At 56.2% G+C, this 18,572-nt stretch overlaps 1 protein-coding gene across 3 annotated transcripts in view; it reads left to right on the top strand.

The window, feature by feature from the left end:
• Positions 1 to 18,405, top strand: part of VDR (vitamin D receptor) — a 39,254-nt gene extending 20,849 nt beyond the window's left edge. For all 3 annotated transcript variants that reach the window (XM_042796473.1, XM_042796474.1, XM_032984410.2), the window contains 8 exons: positions 606 to 756; positions 6,507 to 6,637; positions 14,217 to 14,401; positions 14,622 to 14,745; positions 15,258 to 15,429; positions 15,937 to 16,088; positions 17,040 to 17,156; positions 17,280 to 18,405. In XM_042796473.1, the coding sequence (XP_042652407.1) occupies positions 606 to 756; positions 6,507 to 6,637; positions 14,217 to 14,401; positions 14,622 to 14,745; positions 15,258 to 15,429; positions 15,937 to 16,088; positions 17,040 to 17,156; positions 17,280 to 17,539 (1,292 nt within the window). In that variant the 3' untranslated portion in view covers positions 17,540 to 18,405. The remainder of the gene's footprint in view (positions 1 to 605; positions 757 to 6,506; positions 6,638 to 14,216; positions 14,402 to 14,621; positions 14,746 to 15,257; positions 15,430 to 15,936; positions 16,089 to 17,039; positions 17,157 to 17,279) is intronic.
• Positions 18,406 to 18,572: the final 167 nt, after the last annotated feature.

Genomic DNA, 18,572 nt, shown 5'->3' with positions numbered 1-18,572 from the left:
TTAGGAGCACTATTTCCTCCCTCCCTTGTTTACGTCCCTGTTGAGGGTTGTTTTAAACAACGTTCACTCGACTCGCGTTTGGGATTTTTCTCACTTACGGGAGCTGGCATGAGTGTGCCGGCGCCGCTTCCTGTCTGTGCACAAGGGAAATTCTGTACCAGTGTTTGGGCGGCGTGACCTCCTTCCCTGTGGTTTTGCAGCATCAATCTGGGTGAATTCTGGTCCCTTCAAGGCTTTCAGAAAACAAACGTGAAGGACTGAGGGGGGGGAAAAAAAAAAAAAAACGATCTGGGTTTGGGGTCTTCTCGCACCGAAGCACAGCAAACTACCGCGAGCGCGTTCGCTGGTGTGTTTAAAGCTGGGAGTATGGGAAAGAGGGATCAGTCCTGATTTTACTGGGTAGATGAGCAAATGTGTATGCGTATTAAAAACTAGCTAGAACCCGCAATGGTGGTGTTAGTGCACAGAGCCAGAGAGAACACAGAAGTTTCTCTTGCCGGATCGTGTTGAAGCCAAGGAATAATCCTTTATTTGCATCTAATTTGCTTTTTGTAAAGCTGTGACGGCTTTCTAAAATAAATACCTGGCTTTCTCTGCTCTCCCAGACATGGAGATGATGGCTGCTAGCACATCGCTTCCCGACCCAGCTGGCGAGTTCGACAGGAACGTACCCCGTATCTGTGGCGTCTGTGGGGACAGAGCCACTGGCTTTCACTTCAATGCCATGACCTGCGAAGGCTGCAAGGGCTTCTTCAGGTGAGTGAGGGTCTTCAGGGAGGAGGAATCTTACTCCATAACCAGCAAGCAGGCGATCTGATCCTCGGGGTGCTGCCTGGCTGCTCTTCCAGTTACCTGCATCCCTGCAAAGCTGGGCTGCAGACAGCTTTGCCAGACCTGTGCCCGCGTTGCAGACAGCTGACACGCCTGCAGGTCTTGATAACGGAGGGATCACAAACGATTTCCCTTCTTGTGGCTTGCTGTGGCACCCTGCTACTGGGAAATAGGCTGTTTTCCCCATAGCCAGAGATTTCCATCTGTCTGGGAGCCTTGCAGACCTCCACGTGCTCTATAGGCAGGAAGCGTAAGAGCCTCTAGCACGCTAAGGATGGCACCTGGGAGAATACACCTGAAACTTTGAAAACTGAACTGGTACGATGGCCACAAATTTATTTTCTTTAAAGCAAGCTGCCTCTAACGTCTGCTGGGATGCTCTGGGCACTCGTGTATGGAGATGCATGTGCTCCTCTGCCCACCTGCGGGAGTGGGCACCCAGCTCTTTTCCAAAATCAGGCAGTCTTTCAGTCACAGCTCTGGCTCTTGGGGGTTTAAAGGAGCTGTGGGCTGTACATGCAGCTGCTCTGAGCCTTTTTTCAATTGTAATTTGGGGGCCTTGGGTGGTCTCAAGCTTGGTCAGCAAGGCAGGAAAATCTCTGAAAGCTGCTGGGGTCTCTGGAGCCTGGAGAGTTGCAGGTTTGTGGCTGTTTGTTAGCGGCTGGGTTTTACCCCCGCGTCTGTCGAGGTGATGCTCCCGTACGGGCGGTGCTGAACCGTTCACGTGGGAGTTCAGATCGCTTGCACCGAGTGAGAGAATGACTAAGCCCTGGTGAAATGAAGCAAGATGATGACTGGTGTGGGACTGGCTGGGAAAAGCCTTGCTCAAGTATTTTGCACTGTAATGAGATGGTGGCACAGGTGGCTGTGGGATTGCAAACACCAGAGCGCACAGTTTTATGCCTTGAGCTGGGCTGTTACAGCAACCAGAGCTTGAACTTTCACAGCAAAATCATAGCTCCTCCTCTTGCAGGAATTTCGGGGCTAGATGGGGGTTTTCACATACCATGGTCTTGCATTCTGTTTTTGAACGGGGTGGCTTCAAAGCCTGGCCAACCTGAGCAACAACATTTTCCCCAATTATTGCTGCTAAATGAGTAACTCTTCTTTCGGGTGCCTTCCTCCGTGCTGTGGTCTGGTGTCCCTGACCTTCCCTGTCCCCGTTGTGGCTGCAGAGGCATTTGACCTCTGAAACAGCCAGTGTTGCTTGAGGAACCCTTCCCGGGTACAATATGACTCTTTGCACTAATGTTGTGAGCCCTGCTGCCGCGTTTCCCCATCTCTGTTGTCACACCGTTGCAATCATGCAAGACATACAACTGTGACAGTATTTCTGAGCAGACACCTTAACGATGTGAAAAGCTCTCATCTTCAGCTAGCCCTTCATGCCCCATATAAAGCTTTTATTTTCAATTTAGGGCTCTTACTACTTTTTTTAATCTTGCTTTCCAGGCACGCTCTCCCCATGCTAGGTCTTAGTGTGTTTCCCCTTTTGCTTCAAGAGCCTTGTTTACAAGCGATTTTCAATCACTGAATTAATTAACACTTGCTGCCGCCACAGTAATCTGAGTGCCTGCTGCAGTAAAATACAGCAGCACTGTCGTGGAGGAGTCTGGACCCCTAAAACTCTCCCAGACCAGTTGCGGATCCCTTTATAGCACTTTTAGAACAGGCTGTGCTTGTGTGCACTTGCTGTTTTTCAGCTTTCAGCTTGTGCTCCCTGAGCAGGTCTTTGAAGAAGGTAGGTATGGATTTTGGGTGGCCGATCCCACTTCCCTGGGAGGTCAGACTCGCCGCCTTGGCTGGAAGGGGCTAAAAGAGGGCGAGCGCCTGTGAGTGTTGAACTGGAGCAGCGAAACCTCGGGAGGGTTTCACAGAGCCATTTCTGGGGGCGCTCAGGCTGCAGACGTGGCTTAATCTCTGGAGTGGGACCGGTTCTCCGGTCGGCGGGGCTCTGCGCGCTGTCGCAGGGGGATGCAGCCTGAGCCTGGGCCCGCCGGGGTGGATCCCACCTGCCTTGGGGACGTACCTGTGTGACACGATTGCCCGGTGTGAAGTCCCCCCAGGAGGTCCTGGCTTTAATGACTCTATAAACAGCATTAGGAACTTATTGGCACCTCTGGGTGCTCAGACCCGCACGTAACCTGCAGCACAAACAGACATGAGGCAACCTTTGGCCGCTGGCTTCAAAGTCCGCTGTTTACTAATGATGCCAACGGCAACAGTAGCCTTTTATTGAGCTCTGCTGTTTGCTCAGGAGCACTTAAAGCAGCTAAACTGGCGTGATTTATTCTGCTGTGACTTGGCTGAAGCATCCACGGTTTCTCTGGTTTCTTCTACAGTCCTAGTTTTCCCCCCAGGGCAGGGGCACTGGGCGTTAATAGCAGAGCTGCTTGGAAAGCCTCTGGGTATTTCAAAACCTGCGAAAGCCCCCACCCATCCTGTCTGCATCTCTGCATCTCCTGTAATCCTCTCCAGTTCTTTGCCATGTTCTCTATGAAACTTTAAAAATAAACCCATCCCCTCTTCCTCCTTCCCCAGAGGTCCCTGAAGATATTTCAGGCAGTTGTCTGGAGGGTTCCTGGGATCAGAAGTGGGGGGATGGAGCTGGCTGGATTTGGGGGAGAAAGTGCAAATGGCTGCAAAACATGTGCCGCAGCTCTGCTCCTGGCGTTGAGCTGGCTCTCGGTGAAGCAAGGAGGGCTGTGAGGTGTGATGGGGGGAGAAGCGGGGGATTATCCTGCCCCAAACGGTTTGTGATGCGGGGCGAGGTGGTTCTGCTGCAGCCTTGGTGCCAGAATGACTCCTCGCCCATTAGCCGTGTGGCGGGTGACGGAAAAGATGTGCCGGGAAGGCCGCTGCGAGGTTTGGTTATGAGTAGAGCAGCTTGCAGGAAACAGTATTTCACAGGTTCTGCAAATGTGAGAGTTGTATGTATCGAAAGCCTATTTTGCTAATAAAAAAAACCCTCCGAGTTACTTGGAAGATCAGCCCTGTCTGGTAAAAGGGAAGGACGGAGTACAGCACCACTACCTGCCACGTGATGCAGGTCTGGTCTGGGCTTTGCCCTCTTTTCGGTGGGGGCTGTTGGGGCTGCTGTTCACCACCTGGCTTCTAAGTCACTTCACATTTCTGATAACCTAAAAGCTGTTTCACAGCGGCACCGGGGTCTGCTTTCCCCCTGGTGTGCTAGGTAGGACCGTTGGGCACGTGTCTACCAAAAACCAAGAACGGAGCTCAACTGCTGCAGTCAGGGGGGGGGTTAATGATGAGGTTTCGTGGCTTGTGGAGCAGGATTTAGGCAAATCGCAGTCCTCGCTGTGGCTGGAGTGCTCTCTGGGTCTCTTGGGCAAGATAAAACCCGACGGGCACCCGGCGAGCCGTGGATGGCCCCCCCTCCACACGCAGCAGCCCGGGCTCTGCAGTGCTGGCTTTGCAGGCAGCAAACTCTTATCTTGGGGAGCACGTATGGGAACGCTGTCCCGGTTTTTCCCCCCTCCACCACCACCACCAGGTTACAGACACCCCCGACCTCGGAACACATCGCACCCCGCTCGGCAAACCCCGGCTTCCCTTGCTGCTGCCTGCGGCGGCGTTTACCCTCACCCGCGGGCTGGCTTTGCGCGGGGAAGGATCTCGTTATTTTTAACATTCGGCAGCCTGCCTGGGACGCGGACCTTAAATGAGCCTTGAAATGGCTGGTTCTGGAGCTTTATAAAAATACAGCGGGGCCAGACGGCGTGAGGTCGGGCTGTGGGTCCGACGGCCGCTCCTCTGCGCCGCTGGTGTAACTCGGGGCCCCTGGTAGCCGAGAGCCGTGGACCCTTGGGGCAGCGAAGTGGCTGTTGTGCCCAGCCACCCTGTATTCGAATAAACTGCAATTTTCATACCAAACCCATAATGTTGGCTTGCCCTTGCGCACGGGACATCTTTCCCTGCCCGAGGGCCTCGTGTTTCTCCGGCTTGTTTGTGCATTCTCCAGCCCTGCTCTTGGCTGCAGGTGAAAAGACGAGCCGCCTGCCTGCCCCAGATGCTCAAAAACAGAGTTGCTCACTGAAACTGGGAGCTTTTGGGGTGTTGAGTTCCAAATGCTGATTTGCCCCTGAGCTGAGCAACGTTTGTCCCCATTCCTGGGAGAGCAAAGGTCCTGCTGGTCTTGGTGGAAGGGGAAAACCCAGAGAAAAGCAATAAACTGAGAGCCAGCTGCTGGGTCAAAGAGGAATTTCTTAGTGTGAGGCAGGTTATGGAGCACTCTGCCATCCGCTTCTCCTGTATTAATTTTCCTAAATGCATTTATTCATGTTAGGTGAAGGGAGAGTAAAGCCTCTTTGTTTACATCTCCCTTTCTAAAATAGCCTCTAATTGCATGCTACGTGCCGCTCGGGTCTGCAGCCCGAGAACATATTTTATATTTATACCCTATAAGCACAGGCTTGGCGCCGTTCCTGGGCTGGAGGGGCCCCTCTGCTGTCTCCCCCCTCAGCCCCCAGTCGCCCGTTTGGTGCGTCCACACCGTTTGCCTGTGGAGCACAGAGGTTCTGCACCGCCGGCTCAGCCTTGCGGAGGGGGTTCATTGCTAGAAGAGCGACTCTTTCTAGCAGGAGCCTTTTCACCCCGGTGCTGAAATGCGCCGTTAACTTGGTGGCAGATTTCTCAGCTCTGCTTCTCTGCTGTGTTCACCCCTCTGAGCATCTTCACTTCGACTTTCCAGCCCGGAGCCACCTCGGGCTTGGTTTACCTCCGTTCAAAATCACCTCTTTATTTAAAGCGAGCGGCCACCTTTAGAAATACTTTCAAATCCAGAGATTCAAATCCGGCTCGCCGAGTGACTTTCTCTAAAGCAAAGATGCGGCACCTCTGAACGCAGAGGAGGAAACCACCCTGAGTGGGCCAGCTCAGCTCTGCCTGCAGCGTGTCACTAGCGGATATCGCGCAGGATGGCCCCACGGAAAGGCGAGTCTGAGTTTTCGCTGGGAGCTCTGGCTCTGGCCCTTTGTATTTGGGAGGTTTACAGTCCCGACTGCAGCAGCGGATTAACGTGGCACGGTGTGGTTTTGGTGGAAGAGAGGGTCGTTTATGTTCAGTGTTGTTTCTGTTGTACCCTGCCAGTGAGATTTCTTTCTCCTGCACACGCAAACATGCACTCCAGCCAGTTATTCTAGCAAAGCCGGGCTTTAAAGGTTGGTAAATGTTTAATGACACGGGCTGCTTTGGTACATGCCGGCCTCCACTCTGGTTTCTTTTGCCGCTGGTGGGGGTTTCTCTACAATCCTTCCACCTTTCTTACGGCCTTCAGAACACCTGTTCAAAACCAGAAAGCTGCTTAACCCGTGGTTGAACCCCTCAGCCGTGTCCTTGTAAGAAGCTGTCCTTTTCCCTGCTGTCCAGCAACGCCTGGACCTCGAAGATCAAACCTGTAGATGCACCCAACCGGGTACAGCCTCCCCGGTTTAGTCTTCTCGAGGGACCAGCTGAGCTGAAGAGAGTCAGGTCAGAGATGCTTCCAGCGTCCTCTTAGCAACCTCTCTCCAGCAGTTTGCTGTCCAGAGAGCCGGGTTCCTGCTTGCATCTGCTCCCAATGTTTGGAGCAGCCTCTTGCGCGGTCAAAACGATGTCGACTTGACCCAAGACGGGGTTTTGTTTATTCTGCTTTGTTTTCTTTCGTTCCTCTCCAGGAGAAGCATGAAGAGGAAGGCCATGTTCACCTGCCCGTTCAACGGCGACTGCAAAATCACCAAGGACAACCGGCGGCACTGCCAGGCGTGCCGCCTGAAGCGCTGCGTGGACATCGGCATGATGAAAGAGTGTGAGTGTGCGGGCACGCAGCCCGATCCCCGGGGGGAGCGGCCGGCCTGGCGTCGTGCTGGGATGTCTCTTTCCTTCTCAATGATTTCCTTCTCAGGCGGGCGTGCGAGGGTGGAACCTGCGGGCCCCACAAGGATTCGAGGAGGAGGCGAAGGGCAGGGGACGTGGTGGGTAATGATTGAGAGCTGCTCGTTTAATGATTGAGGCTGTTCCTGTGGTGGTTAGCGATCTGGAGAGTTGTTTTTAGCAGAGCCAAGGCGCCTTTGCTGGCTCTTTGGGGGGGGGGCATCCGTTTAGCGGGAGCATCCAGGGCTGTTTCTGATTAACTCCGGGTTACGCTGACTGAACTTCTGAACTTATTCCCATCCCGCCTGTGCAAAGTCATCGTCCTCCCCAGCGTGTTTTTGCACGCTCCTCGCTGCATCCAAACAGGGAGAGCTGCATGAGCTTCCCTGCAGCAACAGTAATTTCCACTAGCGTGGAACTGGCTTGTGTTTTGCTCCACCATACTTATTGGGCTTTTTTTTTGGGGGGGGGAGGGCCTTTTTTCTTGCAATATGGGCCCGTCCATCCAGCCACGTGCACAGCAGAGGCTTAAGCAAATAAGAGGGGGGAAGTAAAGTAGTTTTTAACCCAATCCAAACACACTCATGTTGTCCAAATATTTATTTTCTTCAACTATATTTATAGATAAGCAGCTTTTAAAAATAAAATGTGTTTGACACACTTCCTCCTACGTACACTTGCTTTCCACGTCCTAAGTCTTCAGGAGAAGGCTGGTGTTCGCGTGGTGTTCAAACCAAAATAACAGCCTTCTGCTAGGAGACACTGCAAACAGGATGTCACCTCAAATGATTGATGACCTGAAAATTTGGAAAATGGAAGCGGTGCTCGTTTCCTTACGTGGCGAGCAGAGAGCAAACAGCATCTGATGTCACAGGATGCAACCAAAACACCTGGGTCCTCCGGAAAAATCCGAACTTGTAGGTGTTTGCAGGAAAAAAATGCCTAAATTTCCAATTGTCCCAAAGATCAGGCAGATCCCTGATGAAGAGATCCCTGGATCTTATTTTTTTTTTTTTTTTTTAAACGATCATCCATGTCCCATAAAGAGGGAGAAAAAGACCATGTAATACCCATGTTTTGTGTGAGTATGAGGACGTGTGAGCCCGTGGTAGCCGGTCGGTGCGGTCTATTTGGCGTAGCCGTTGTTACCGAGGGAAATGTGTTGACTTGCCCTGGTTAATTACCCAGGAAAGGCCGGAAAATTCAGCGGCAGCGATGCACGGAGTACTTCCACCCCAGCCAGGGCCAGGTCCCAGGGATGTGCATGCTCTCTGCAGGAGTTAACTTGTAAGCGACCTCGTTAGCAAACTTACTGGATTAAGGAAACCTAACCTAAGGAGGCTAAAAATAGCCTTCCTGTGGACTTTGCTGCTGGTTAAATGAAGGGGGACGAGGTGTGCTGCTGTTATTTTTAGGTCGAATCAGGGAGCTTGAAGCTCTTGAGGAGAGTTTGTGTCTTCCTCGGGCTGTTCCTGAAGGCGGTGAGGATTGTCACAGACAAAGCTGGGCCAGTTTGACCCCGCTGCTGGTGGGATCTGAGTCCGAAGCAGTAAATGAGAGCATGAGCAGGGGGTAAAGAGGAGGAGGAAGAGGCTGGCCTTGGGCCTGTGTTAATGTGGAGGTTGGTGCACGCAGACCCTTCTCCATCCCCGAGCGTGGGGCGGTTGATGGCCTGGATGATTTTAGCCACCCCCTCCAGCCCAAACCACGCAGGGCTGAGACCTGTGGCAGCGTGGCCGCGCCGAGGGTTCCCTTCCCCGGTGCACGGCCCGGGTTCGGGTGTAGCCAAACCTGTGGGCCAGGCGCTGCAGTGAGGGGCTTGGAGGAGCCAGGGCTTGTCAGGGGAGGCACAGCAAGGAAGGGCTTGCGTGTGTTCAAACTCGTATGGAGCAAAAACCCCGAGCCACCGGCGCTCCCCGGGGAGCCGGGGACAGCGTCGGGGCGGCCGCTGTCCCCCAAGGAGGGACCAGGGGAGGGAGGAGGTGGAAGCTGGAAGGCATCGAGGTTACGGCCATAAGGCTGCAGCGGGATTTATAGCTCCGCCGCAACGCCTGGGTTCACCCCGAGCTGTCCGCAGCCAGCGTTAGCAAATATTTGTGGGTTTCTGCTCGTCTTATCTGCGCGGGGTAAAGCGCAGGGCAAGCTGGGGGGGGGGGGGGGGGGCACGGGCGAGCGGCGGAGGAGAAATCCACCTCGCAGCCCGAGCCGGGGCGTTTGGGAACGCTCCTTTTGCCGCCCTCGGGGGCGGTTTCCCTTCGGATGCCTCCGAGGAGGGCAGGTCTCCAGCCCAGGGGTGCCTCCAGCTGCCCCGGCCCCTTGCTGCTGGTTTCTCCTAGGACGAGGCTTAGCACCAACGTACTTTAAAGTAGGGCAAAGAGCCTGTTGCTGGACTGCCCTGCCTGCTTTGGCACTGGGTTGGGTGGCCAGAAAATGCTGAAGTTGCCCCTTCTGCCCTGCAAAATTACATTTTGCCACTGTCTGGAGCTCAGGAAGCGATGTCTGTCCCTCAGGGCTGTGTTGGCCAAAGCACGGGGCGTTAGATGGACCCGGGCTCCTCAGCCACCCGTAACCTTCGGGTGATTCACCTCTCTTAGTGTCTCTGCCCCTTCTCCCCTGACCTTTAACGGCTCTCCAGTGTCCTCAGCGTATTCACGCAGCAGCGGGGGGACAGCTCGTCTGTCCTGCACAGTCTAAAGGTTTTGCTGCAAAGCAGGACGACAAATTATGCCTCACCAAATTGAGCGTCTAGAGGGACCCACGGGCTCCCCGGGGCCACAGCACTCTTACAGCATTGAATTTAACCTCTTCCCACCACCTCGGTCGCTGCTGGGGAATTTTTTTGTGGTTGTTGTGGTGCCAGTCAGCCGTGAATCAGTGAATCTCCTAGGGAGGGTCCCCAGCCATGTCCTGGGGCGGTTTGTCCCTCTGCAGCTGGGTCCTCGGACAGTAGGGAAGGTGGTTGCAGTTAATCCTCCTCCCCGGTGCTGCAACAAGGTCTATAGTTTGCCTGGGGTCAGCACCCCGTGGATTTTCTCTCCCCTTTTCCAAGGAAAAGGCTTGCTGGGATCTGGTCATAGTCATGAGCAGCTGATGCTCAGCATCCTCACCACGAGGCTACATTTATGATCTCAGTGCTGAAAATCCCCAAAGGGGGGAGGGGGGGGGGGGGGGGGGGGGGGGGGGAAATAAAGACAAACAAACCATCGTCTCAGAGCCAGGGAGAGGAGCAAAAGCTGGAAGGGGATTGTACAGAGAGAGGGGAATCGGTCAGGAGAGGAGGAGAGATGCTCAGGGGTGCAGGCAGCAGGAGCCGGCAGGGTTACGGTTGTTTAGGGTGGGACTGTGGGATGAGGGTGAGAGAGGAGGGAGGTGGCTCCTCCAGCTCTCCTCCGCTTCCCCGAACAGGCGGGGATACTCAAAGCGGAAAAAAAAAAAAAAAAAAAAAAAAAGTCCCCACAGCCCCCAGTGTGCAATGTGTTATTCCCCGGCCCGGGAGCTGCTGCGCGGCGGCGTTGTGCAACGCCGGGTTCTGGGAGCGACGCCGGAGCCGGGCCGAGAGGCAAAGCTGGAGCACGAGAGGGAGGGGAGAGCTGTGGCCGTCCGGGAAAACGTCACTTGGCGGCGGCAGGCTGGCTGGGAAGGGTCTCTGCTCCCCGCGGGGTCAAAGCCCACGCGATAAACATCCAGCGCCCTCCGTAATTAGAGCAGGCGCGGAAGGTGGCGGGGGGCCCAGCATCTGGAAAGCCCTCTCCGAAATCGGTGGGAGCATCGTGTCGCAGCTGCGTCCGAGGGACACGGCCTCCTCGGGGTGGGGGGAGAGCAGGAGCTGGCGGCCCTGCCGCTGCCGTCGCTGCTCCGATTTGCTCCGGTGCAGGTTCACGACCTGGGATTGAAATTGCTGCTGCTTGCCTGTCGCTGCAAGCTTCCCTCCTCTCTGGTTTCCGTGCAGACTCGCGTGCTGTAGGAGATGCGCGCCAGCCAGCCCGCCCACCGCCTCCCTTCACTCGCCCTCCAGCCATCTCACTGTTGGAGTTCCTCTGGGGCAATTTGGGGTTTCGCTCCCTGCCACCCCTTGTCTCATCCCTGTCCCTGCCGGCCGCGCTGCCCGTTAACACCTGCAGGGATTTGGCTGCCTTTAGAAGTGCTCCTTCTGCCGATGACCTTGTCAAGTCGCCTTGTCACGGCCGGGGTGTGGGTCAGGGCGGCGGGGCTGAAAGCTGCAGTTTTGGGGAAAGCAGCAGGGGGATGAGTTAGCCTTCACTCCCCGGCTTTAAAGGCTGCGTTCCGGGGTGTTTACTGGTGCAGAGCGATCCTGGGCGTCCTTAGCAGTTAACTGGGGTCGCAGCACCCCGCCGAGCTGCTCCCGGGATGGTTCCTGACCTCCATGCATGTGCCTTGTCCCTGTCCCTACACCGTACTACGCTGCTTTTGCTGCTTGACTGTCACCTAGCCGTGAATCGCCCCAAAGCTGCTGCTGTGAGGGGTGTTTCTGCAACCCTCTTGCCAAGCAGGGGACACCAGCTCGGCTTCTGACCGCCACCGCTGTCCCAGCAACATCCCAGATGCCACCCCACCGTGACGGCCGTGCCAGGCAGGCTGTCCCGGGGTGGGGAAACAACCCCGGGGCTTTTGGCACCCCTGGGGCTGAACGGGGTCCCCAGCTCCAGCTGGGACAGGCAGAAGCACGCACCATTCAAGCTGCAATGAAATGCTCAGACTCCACCCGGTGAACACAGTTCATGCTTTAGGTTTCTTAAACTTCAATTTTGCTTTATATTTGGCTGCTCTTCCCTCGCCTGACAGGCCGAGTCTGCCAGCGTGCTGCTCCATATCATCCTCCAGGGTTTCCAAGCCCCTGGTTTTGGCTGGGCTTGCAGGATCGTATCCTCTCCCAGCCGGCTGTACCCTCACGTGCTACCCTCAGTGTCGGCCGTGGCTTTCCCTGCTGCCCCTGTGGTGTCTCACAAAGAGGGCCAGCGTCTGTCCGGAAGCGAAGGGCAGATGTTATCTCAGCCTCCGCACAGACTTTGGGTCAGGGCAGCCCACAAATGCTCAGCCACGTCGCCGGTTGTGCCAGGAGTCTGTGACTGGACGTCTCCAGCTCAGCGTTTGGGACGAGATCGGAGCTGGGGTGTGAGTCGGGATCTCAAGGGGAAGGTGCAGCCATCAAGCCGCTTCCCGGTCCCGTCTTCCCCCTCAAGGCATGCAGGGACGTGGTGGGCAACATCCGTCCTTCTGCGGGTACAGATAAGGGTCCGATCCTTCTCCCCGTGACTTTATAAAGCGGGCAAGTCACTGCACTGACGTCCCTCGCCCCTGTTACCCCCAGTCCTACCGAAAAGCCGTTCCCCTGGCGCGGCCAGGCAAGGTGTGTTTCAGGTTTGCTGCTCCCCGTCGTCACCAAGAACGATTTCACCAAAACACCGCGGGTAGTTCTCAATCCGGTGCCGCGGGGCTGTGCCATGGCACTGCCCTTCACAGCACCAGACAAGCCGGAAGGCAATCGCAATTCCTCTTTATCTGATTTTTTTTTTTTTTTTAACAACACCCTTTGATTTCCCTGCGGGGCTTCCTTTGGGTTTCAGTCTCTCCAGCAAGTCCTCTCGGAGCCTCAAACGCCAAACCTGCTGGGGCCCGTCCCTGCCGACATCGCCGGTAGTTGGGCAGTGGGCTCACACCAGCCCACGTGCTCTGCCGAGCCTCGCTGCGGCCGGCAGCCCTGGGACGTGCAGGGAAACTGGGTGTTTCATTGCACAGACCCTGTACAGGGAAACCTGGCTGCCTCAGGGGGTCGTACCCCGGATCACAAACCTTGCCAGCCTTCGTTCCCCCACCAAAGCGACGCTTTGGGAAATGCTTTTGTTATTCAGCTCCTGTCGGAGTGAGAAACGCTGCTGCCTCGCTGTTTCAGAGCTGAGGGGTGGATTTCCTAAAGCTGGCTGGGAAATCCCAAGTTGATTTCCCTTGCAGCCTTGCCCCAGGAACGTCCTTTTCTTTCCAGTCTGCTCTGCAGATGCTTCCTCGTTTCGGATCGATTTATTGCGGGATCTGAGATCTGCTTGGTGCAGACACCTGCAATAATCCCTTCCGAAGCCCCAAGGCTCGGGACAGACCGTGCTGGCAGAGACTTTAAACACCGTGGCCACAGTCTGAGCGCTCGGCTCTTTGCCCCATCCTCATTCCCAGCCCCACGTGGCTCTTTCCCCACAGATGCTGCCTCATCTATGACCAGTTTCCCTTCTTGCCTGCAGCGCCCAGGTGGATTTGATGCTTTTGTAATAAGAACTAGGACGGGAGACAGCAAAATCCTAATTTTTCTCCCCAAGCAGTCGTGCTGTCCCCCACAGAGCTGGCTGTAACGCGCCGATCGTGGGAGCGACCTTTCAGCCTGAGCTGGTTGTTCCCGTGCCTCCGCGATCTTCGAGTCCACTCTGAGATTGTGCAAGTTTGAAAATGTATTGGAAAAATGCCGTTGGCTAAGGGTGGCAGAGGGGAGCGAGGACTGCAAACAGTTCCTTGCCTCAAGCCCTGCGACCGTGGCTCCCGCTGCCCTTCGCCAACCTCTCATCCCAAATTCCACCTCAAATTACCCAGCATCAAATCTCTCTGCAACCCAAGGCGGGCAGAAAGCCGCCCCGCCATCAGATAACGTGCTTGGGGTTTTCTTTAATGACTGGTTAAAAGGCTAAAAACATCTTGAGGAATGGGCTTTGCTGGTTTTAGGACCGGCCAGTGAATGTGTATGAACAAGGACTTTTGTGAATGTGTGACTCCGTTACGAGGACGCGGGGTTGCTACCCCAAGAGATTGTTGCGACATCCTGTTGCTTTCCTTCTCTTTCAACCCTGTGAGGTTATTCAGGTCTTTAAGCTCTTTCTATAAAGGTAAGATTTGAGCCCAAATTGCCTGCGGCTGCTCTCCTTCCCTAAATAAATGGGAGAAGCCTTGCGTATCGCCTTTGAGTCCAGCCCTTGGCCGCTGCCAAAGGCTGTCACCCCTAATACAAGCCGCAAATACCCAACCCTGGGAGCGAGGGTATGTTTGTGTGTCCCTTTAGCTTTAAAAATACTCACGATGCTGCAGAAGCGCTGCCAGATACTCCAACTACCGCTGCTGCAGCGTGGGAGCCGGACGCGGCGGCTGAGCGGTGCCGCGCGGGGCTCCCTCTGTTGTCGGGCGCTGCTGACGGCGGCGCTGGAGCCAGGCGAGCCCAGTGGCCTGAGTCTTGCAGGACCAAGATTTCTTTCGCCCGAGAGCACAGAGCAAACAGCAAGGTTGCGGCAGGGAGCAGACGTGTGGTAGTGCCGACCTTATGGCACCTGGTCCTTGCCTAAAAGCACGCCGGTGGGCTACGAGCTGTGCCGGTCTCGTGGCGGGGAAGCTGTGACCTGCCAGTCGAGGACAGGGTTGATGCGGGTTTAACAACTGATTAACGAGGTGATGGGGGGATGCAGGCTGCAGTGGCCCCGGGGTTGATTCAGTCCCTGTTTCTGACGCTTTCCCCATCCCTGCAGTCATTCTGACGGACGAGGAGGTTCAGCGGAAGCGCGAGATGATACTGAAGCGCAAGGAGGAGGAAGCGCTCAAGGAGAGCCTGAAGCCCAAACTCTCAGAGGAGCAGCAGAAAGTCATCGATGTCCTCCTTGAGGCCCATCGCAAAACCTACGACCCCACGTACGCCGACTTCACCAAGTTTCGGGTACGTCTGGGGCACGCCGGCCCCGGTTCCCACACACGGGACCAAGCAGTTCCTGCCCAGATCCGCAAACCCCCTTTTCATCCCACGACTTCTCCTTAGGGAGGGCTTAAAAATCCCTGTGAAAAAAAAAAAACAACCTTGACGCTGTTGGCAGCAGGCAAAGGGCTGCCACCAACTTGCTCTCCCAGCCCCGTTCCTCATGTCCTGCTCTCTATTCCAGCCTCCTGTGAGAAGCAACCCGAGCAACAGAGGGGCAGCAAAATCTTCCTCCATCCTCACCCAGGAGTTGTCTTTGGAGGACTCCACCGACCTCTTCGGCTCCGATGCCTTCAGCACGTTTCCAGGTACCACGCTTGCCTTGCCAGAGGAGACAGGGGTAGAAGTGCAGCAGCTTTACCTAAATCTGGCCATTCAGACCCTCGTTTCACCTCTTCTGGGGAGCTTACCTAACTGTAAGACCCTTCTGGGGGTGTTGCAAAGGCTTTTTGTGAGCAAAAAACCATGAAGTGCTTGGCTGGATCGTGGCCCTGCAGACCTCTGTGTGTCTGAGCCCTCCAGGAAGGCCGAGGGGAGCGCGAACGTGCGCTGCATCGTCGCTGCTCTGGCTGCCGTTAGGCTTGATCACAGCACAGGAGGGGAGTTAAAGGCCCGCCCCCCCGTGCAAAAATCTTGATGCTGTTGGCAGCCAGCAAACGACCGCTCTCCCAGCCCCATTCCTCACGTCCTGCTGTCTACAGGCAGTGCAAAGCCCTCCTGGTGGGATGGATGCCATTCAGCCGCGGGCAGGCAGCCTTCCCCTCACCCCTAATGTCTTGCCTGCAACTGAGGCACCCTCTGACCATCTCCCTCTCTCCAGAGTCTGTGGAGCCCCAGATGTTTTCGAACCTGGTGCTCTCTGAGGAGAATGACGAGACCTCCTCCATGAACATCGAATTCTCCCACCTCTCCATGCTCCCGCACTTGGCCGACCTGGTCAGCTACAGCATACAGAAGGTGATCGGCTTTGCCAAAATGATCCCAGGATTCAGGTGAGACGTTTGCTCCCGGATCTGATGTCCATGGCGGTTTTCCACTCTCGGGAATCCCGTCCTGCCCTTCACAGCCGGATCATTTTTTCTCTGTTTCATCTTCACAGCTGTCCCTCAGGCTCTGTTCCCTTCCCAGGTCTGTTCTGACTTTCACGTTTTCTGTCTCTCCTCCTTCCTGGGGTTACTCCTCTTCTATCTTTACCCTGATTCACCTGTCAGCAAAACGCTTGAGCTCCTAAGATGCTCGAGGCTGTGTGAGTCCCTATCCTGATCTGTGAAGGACCTCGGGTCCTGTTTAACTCCGGGCTGGCGCCCGCGATGCTGGCTGGTGCCACTCAATAAAGGTAGCTGCAGAAATCCCTGCTGCTTAATCACATAAAAACCCGGGGTGAGGCAGAAACTGGGGTGCCCCCAGCAAAGGGACTGGGTTACCGATAGAGAACCTGGCAGGTTTCTGTTCCTTTGCTCACTGGACAGATCTCTCATCACCCTCTTCCCCCTGCCCAGGGACCTGTCAGCAGAGGACCAGATTGTGCTGCTGAAATCCAGCGCCATTGAGGTGATCATGCTGCGCTCGAACCAGTCCTTCACCCTCGAGGACATGACGTGGACCTGCGGCAGCAACGAGTTCAAGTACAAGATCAGTGATGTCACTCAAGGTAAAGGCTGCCGGACACTCTCCGGCTTGCTGCAGGCTACGAAATGTCCTCCCGGCCTTAAACTCAGATGCAAAAATCCCGCTGCAAGCAGGGACGCGTCGGCAGGCTGCACGGCTGCGGTGCAGGGCAGCACCGGCAGCTTCGGTGGGCTGAGACCCCGGCAGCGGCCCCGCTCTCACCTCCCGAGCCCTCCACCCTGCAGCCAGAGCAGATGGCTGGAAGGAGCCGTTAACTCCTGAAGAAAAGCAAAGCCAGAGAGCGTGGTCGTAGCTCAGAGCCGTCTCCGACTCCTCTGCCTTGCCACAGGGGATGAGTTCAGGTTGCTCCGAGCTGCCGCGAGGGCCGGAAAGCCTTCTGCTAGGAAAGGGGGTGAATCCTGCCCTAAACCTCCCCCCGTCTGAGGATTTGGGGACCAGCACGGAGAACAGGGTGTGCAGATGATAGATACGGACCTTAAATTTGTCCTTGCCCTTGGAGGAGCCTTAGAGCAACCTGAGGATGCCGAGCCCCTCCGTGCAAGGGCAGAGATCCCCCAGTGAGATCCCAGGGGAGCAGGCGGCGTGTTGGGACCAGGCGCGGGGCAGCTGGCACCCACCGAAGGCAGGAAAGTGATCTGCTGGCAGGGAGGGCTCTGGGCACACGAGGTGGGGTTTGTGGTGCTTGGGCAGGACACGGTGCGGTGTGGAAGTGGTGATAAGGAGGCAAAATATCTGTAGGTTAATTGTCTTTACGGATTTCAAAAGCAAAATGTGCTCCATAATCTCCTGCTTTAGAGAAACTACCGAGGAGAAAAGTGTGATTAAAAACCAATGTGCTTTAAGCTGTATCAGAAGTCCACTTCCACTCGTCCCGGCTCTCTGCTGTGGGAGCTGCCGAGCCCCACGCTCGTCCCTCAGCCGTGGGGGATCTTTTTCCAGAGCAGACTCTGCTAAAGGTCCTTTCTCTTTCCAGCTGGCCACAGCATGGACCTGCTCGAGCCACTCGTGAAATTCCAGGTTGGCTTGAAGAAGCTGAACCTTCACGAAGAAGAGCACGTGCTCCTCATGGCCATCTGCATCCTGTCCCCAGGTAGGAAGGGGCCACAAACCTGCCAGGTTTTGGCTGGGTCCCCCGAAATGTCACAGCTCCTTGCCTCTCCGTGGAGGCCAGCTGGGGAAAAGGGAATCACCCCGCATCCGTGATGTTTCCTAGATCGCCCAGGCGTGCAGGACACCTCGCTGGTGGAATCCCTCCAGGATCGCCTCTCGGAGATCCTCCAAGCTTACATCCGCTGCAGGCACCCTCCTCCCGGCAGCCGCCTGCTCTACGCCAAGATGATCCAGAAGCTGGCCGACCTACGGAGCCTGAACGAGGAGCACTCCAAGCAGTACCGCTGCCTCTCCTTCCAGCCCGAGCACAGCATGCAGCTCACGCCGCTGGTGCTCGAGGTCTTCGGCAACGAGATATCCTGACTCCGGCCGTGGGGTTGAGCCCCCACCAGTAAAGGGATAAGTCAGCCCGGCTCCCCCCAGGCAGCGAGCGGAGAGCCGTGACCCTGGGCAGGAGTTTTGTACATACAGTTTGGTTTCACACTACTGGAAGTCTCACTTTTTCTCCTCATCCGCCCCGGCTGAAGTTTGCTCCTGACAGACCCAGATTCGCGCGGTTTCGCCCGACTCCGTGAGCAGCTTTTCCGCTTCCCTGCCATCTGCGGGAGCTGACTTATCCCTTTATGGATATTTGGAGGCTGGGCTGCCTCCAATCCACTTCTTTCCTGACCCAAAAAAAGTCAGGCTGCTTGGAAGGAGAAGCGCTGGGGTGTTCGGGGGGGGGGGGAGATGGACTCACGGCGTTGCTGAGCCGTCGGCGCGATCCTCCCCTCCTAAAATCTGCGGCGCTCGCCCCCCCATTTCAAAAAGGGAGACACGGATTAAGTCACGCACCCCAAAACCCTGCCAGGGACTGCCGTGGGCTGTGTCATCCCCCCACCCAGGACCAGCTCAAACCACTCCCGGGAGACTGGGATGAGGCCAGAAGGGGAATTTGTCCTCAGCAATCCAAGGAAGCAGCCGGGGGAGCTGACATTTGCGTTCCCCACACTCCGGGCTGGCTTGGGAGGCAGCAGGGTGATTTGGGGGTGCCACCACGCTCCCTGAGCTCGACCCCTTCGCTCTCGGCAGCCCCCCGCGACCCTTTGGGGTGTCCTGTGCCGTGCTGGAAGCGGGTGCCGGGGAGGGTCGGGGGGCTCCTGAGCCCCCCCCGCGCCGTGCAGGGTGTCTGGGACCCCGCTCGCCACCGGGTGCTGCTCCTTCTAAATAAAGTCTTGCTTGAGAACGGCGCCGGAGCTGTCGGGGGGGTTGATTTGTGTGTGCGTGGGGGGGGTGTTGTGTGTCTGTCTGTCTGTCTGTTAGTCCCTGCGTGGGCTATGCAGGACCCTGTGTGTCTGTCCTTGGGGGGGTGTGGGGAATGGCTGAGGTGTCCGCGTGGGCCGTCCCGTCCCTGCAC

The sequence above is a fragment of the Tyto alba genome, unplaced genomic scaffold, assembly GCF_018691265.1.
Source record: "Tyto alba isolate M040663 unplaced genomic scaffold, T.alba_DEE_v4.0 Super-Scaffold_23, whole genome shotgun sequence".
Taxonomy (NCBI): Eukaryota; Metazoa; Chordata; class Aves; order Strigiformes; family Tytonidae; genus Tyto; species Tyto alba.
The sequence above is the reverse complement of the archived record's forward strand: the minus strand, read 5'-3'. Positions and strand labels throughout refer to the sequence as shown.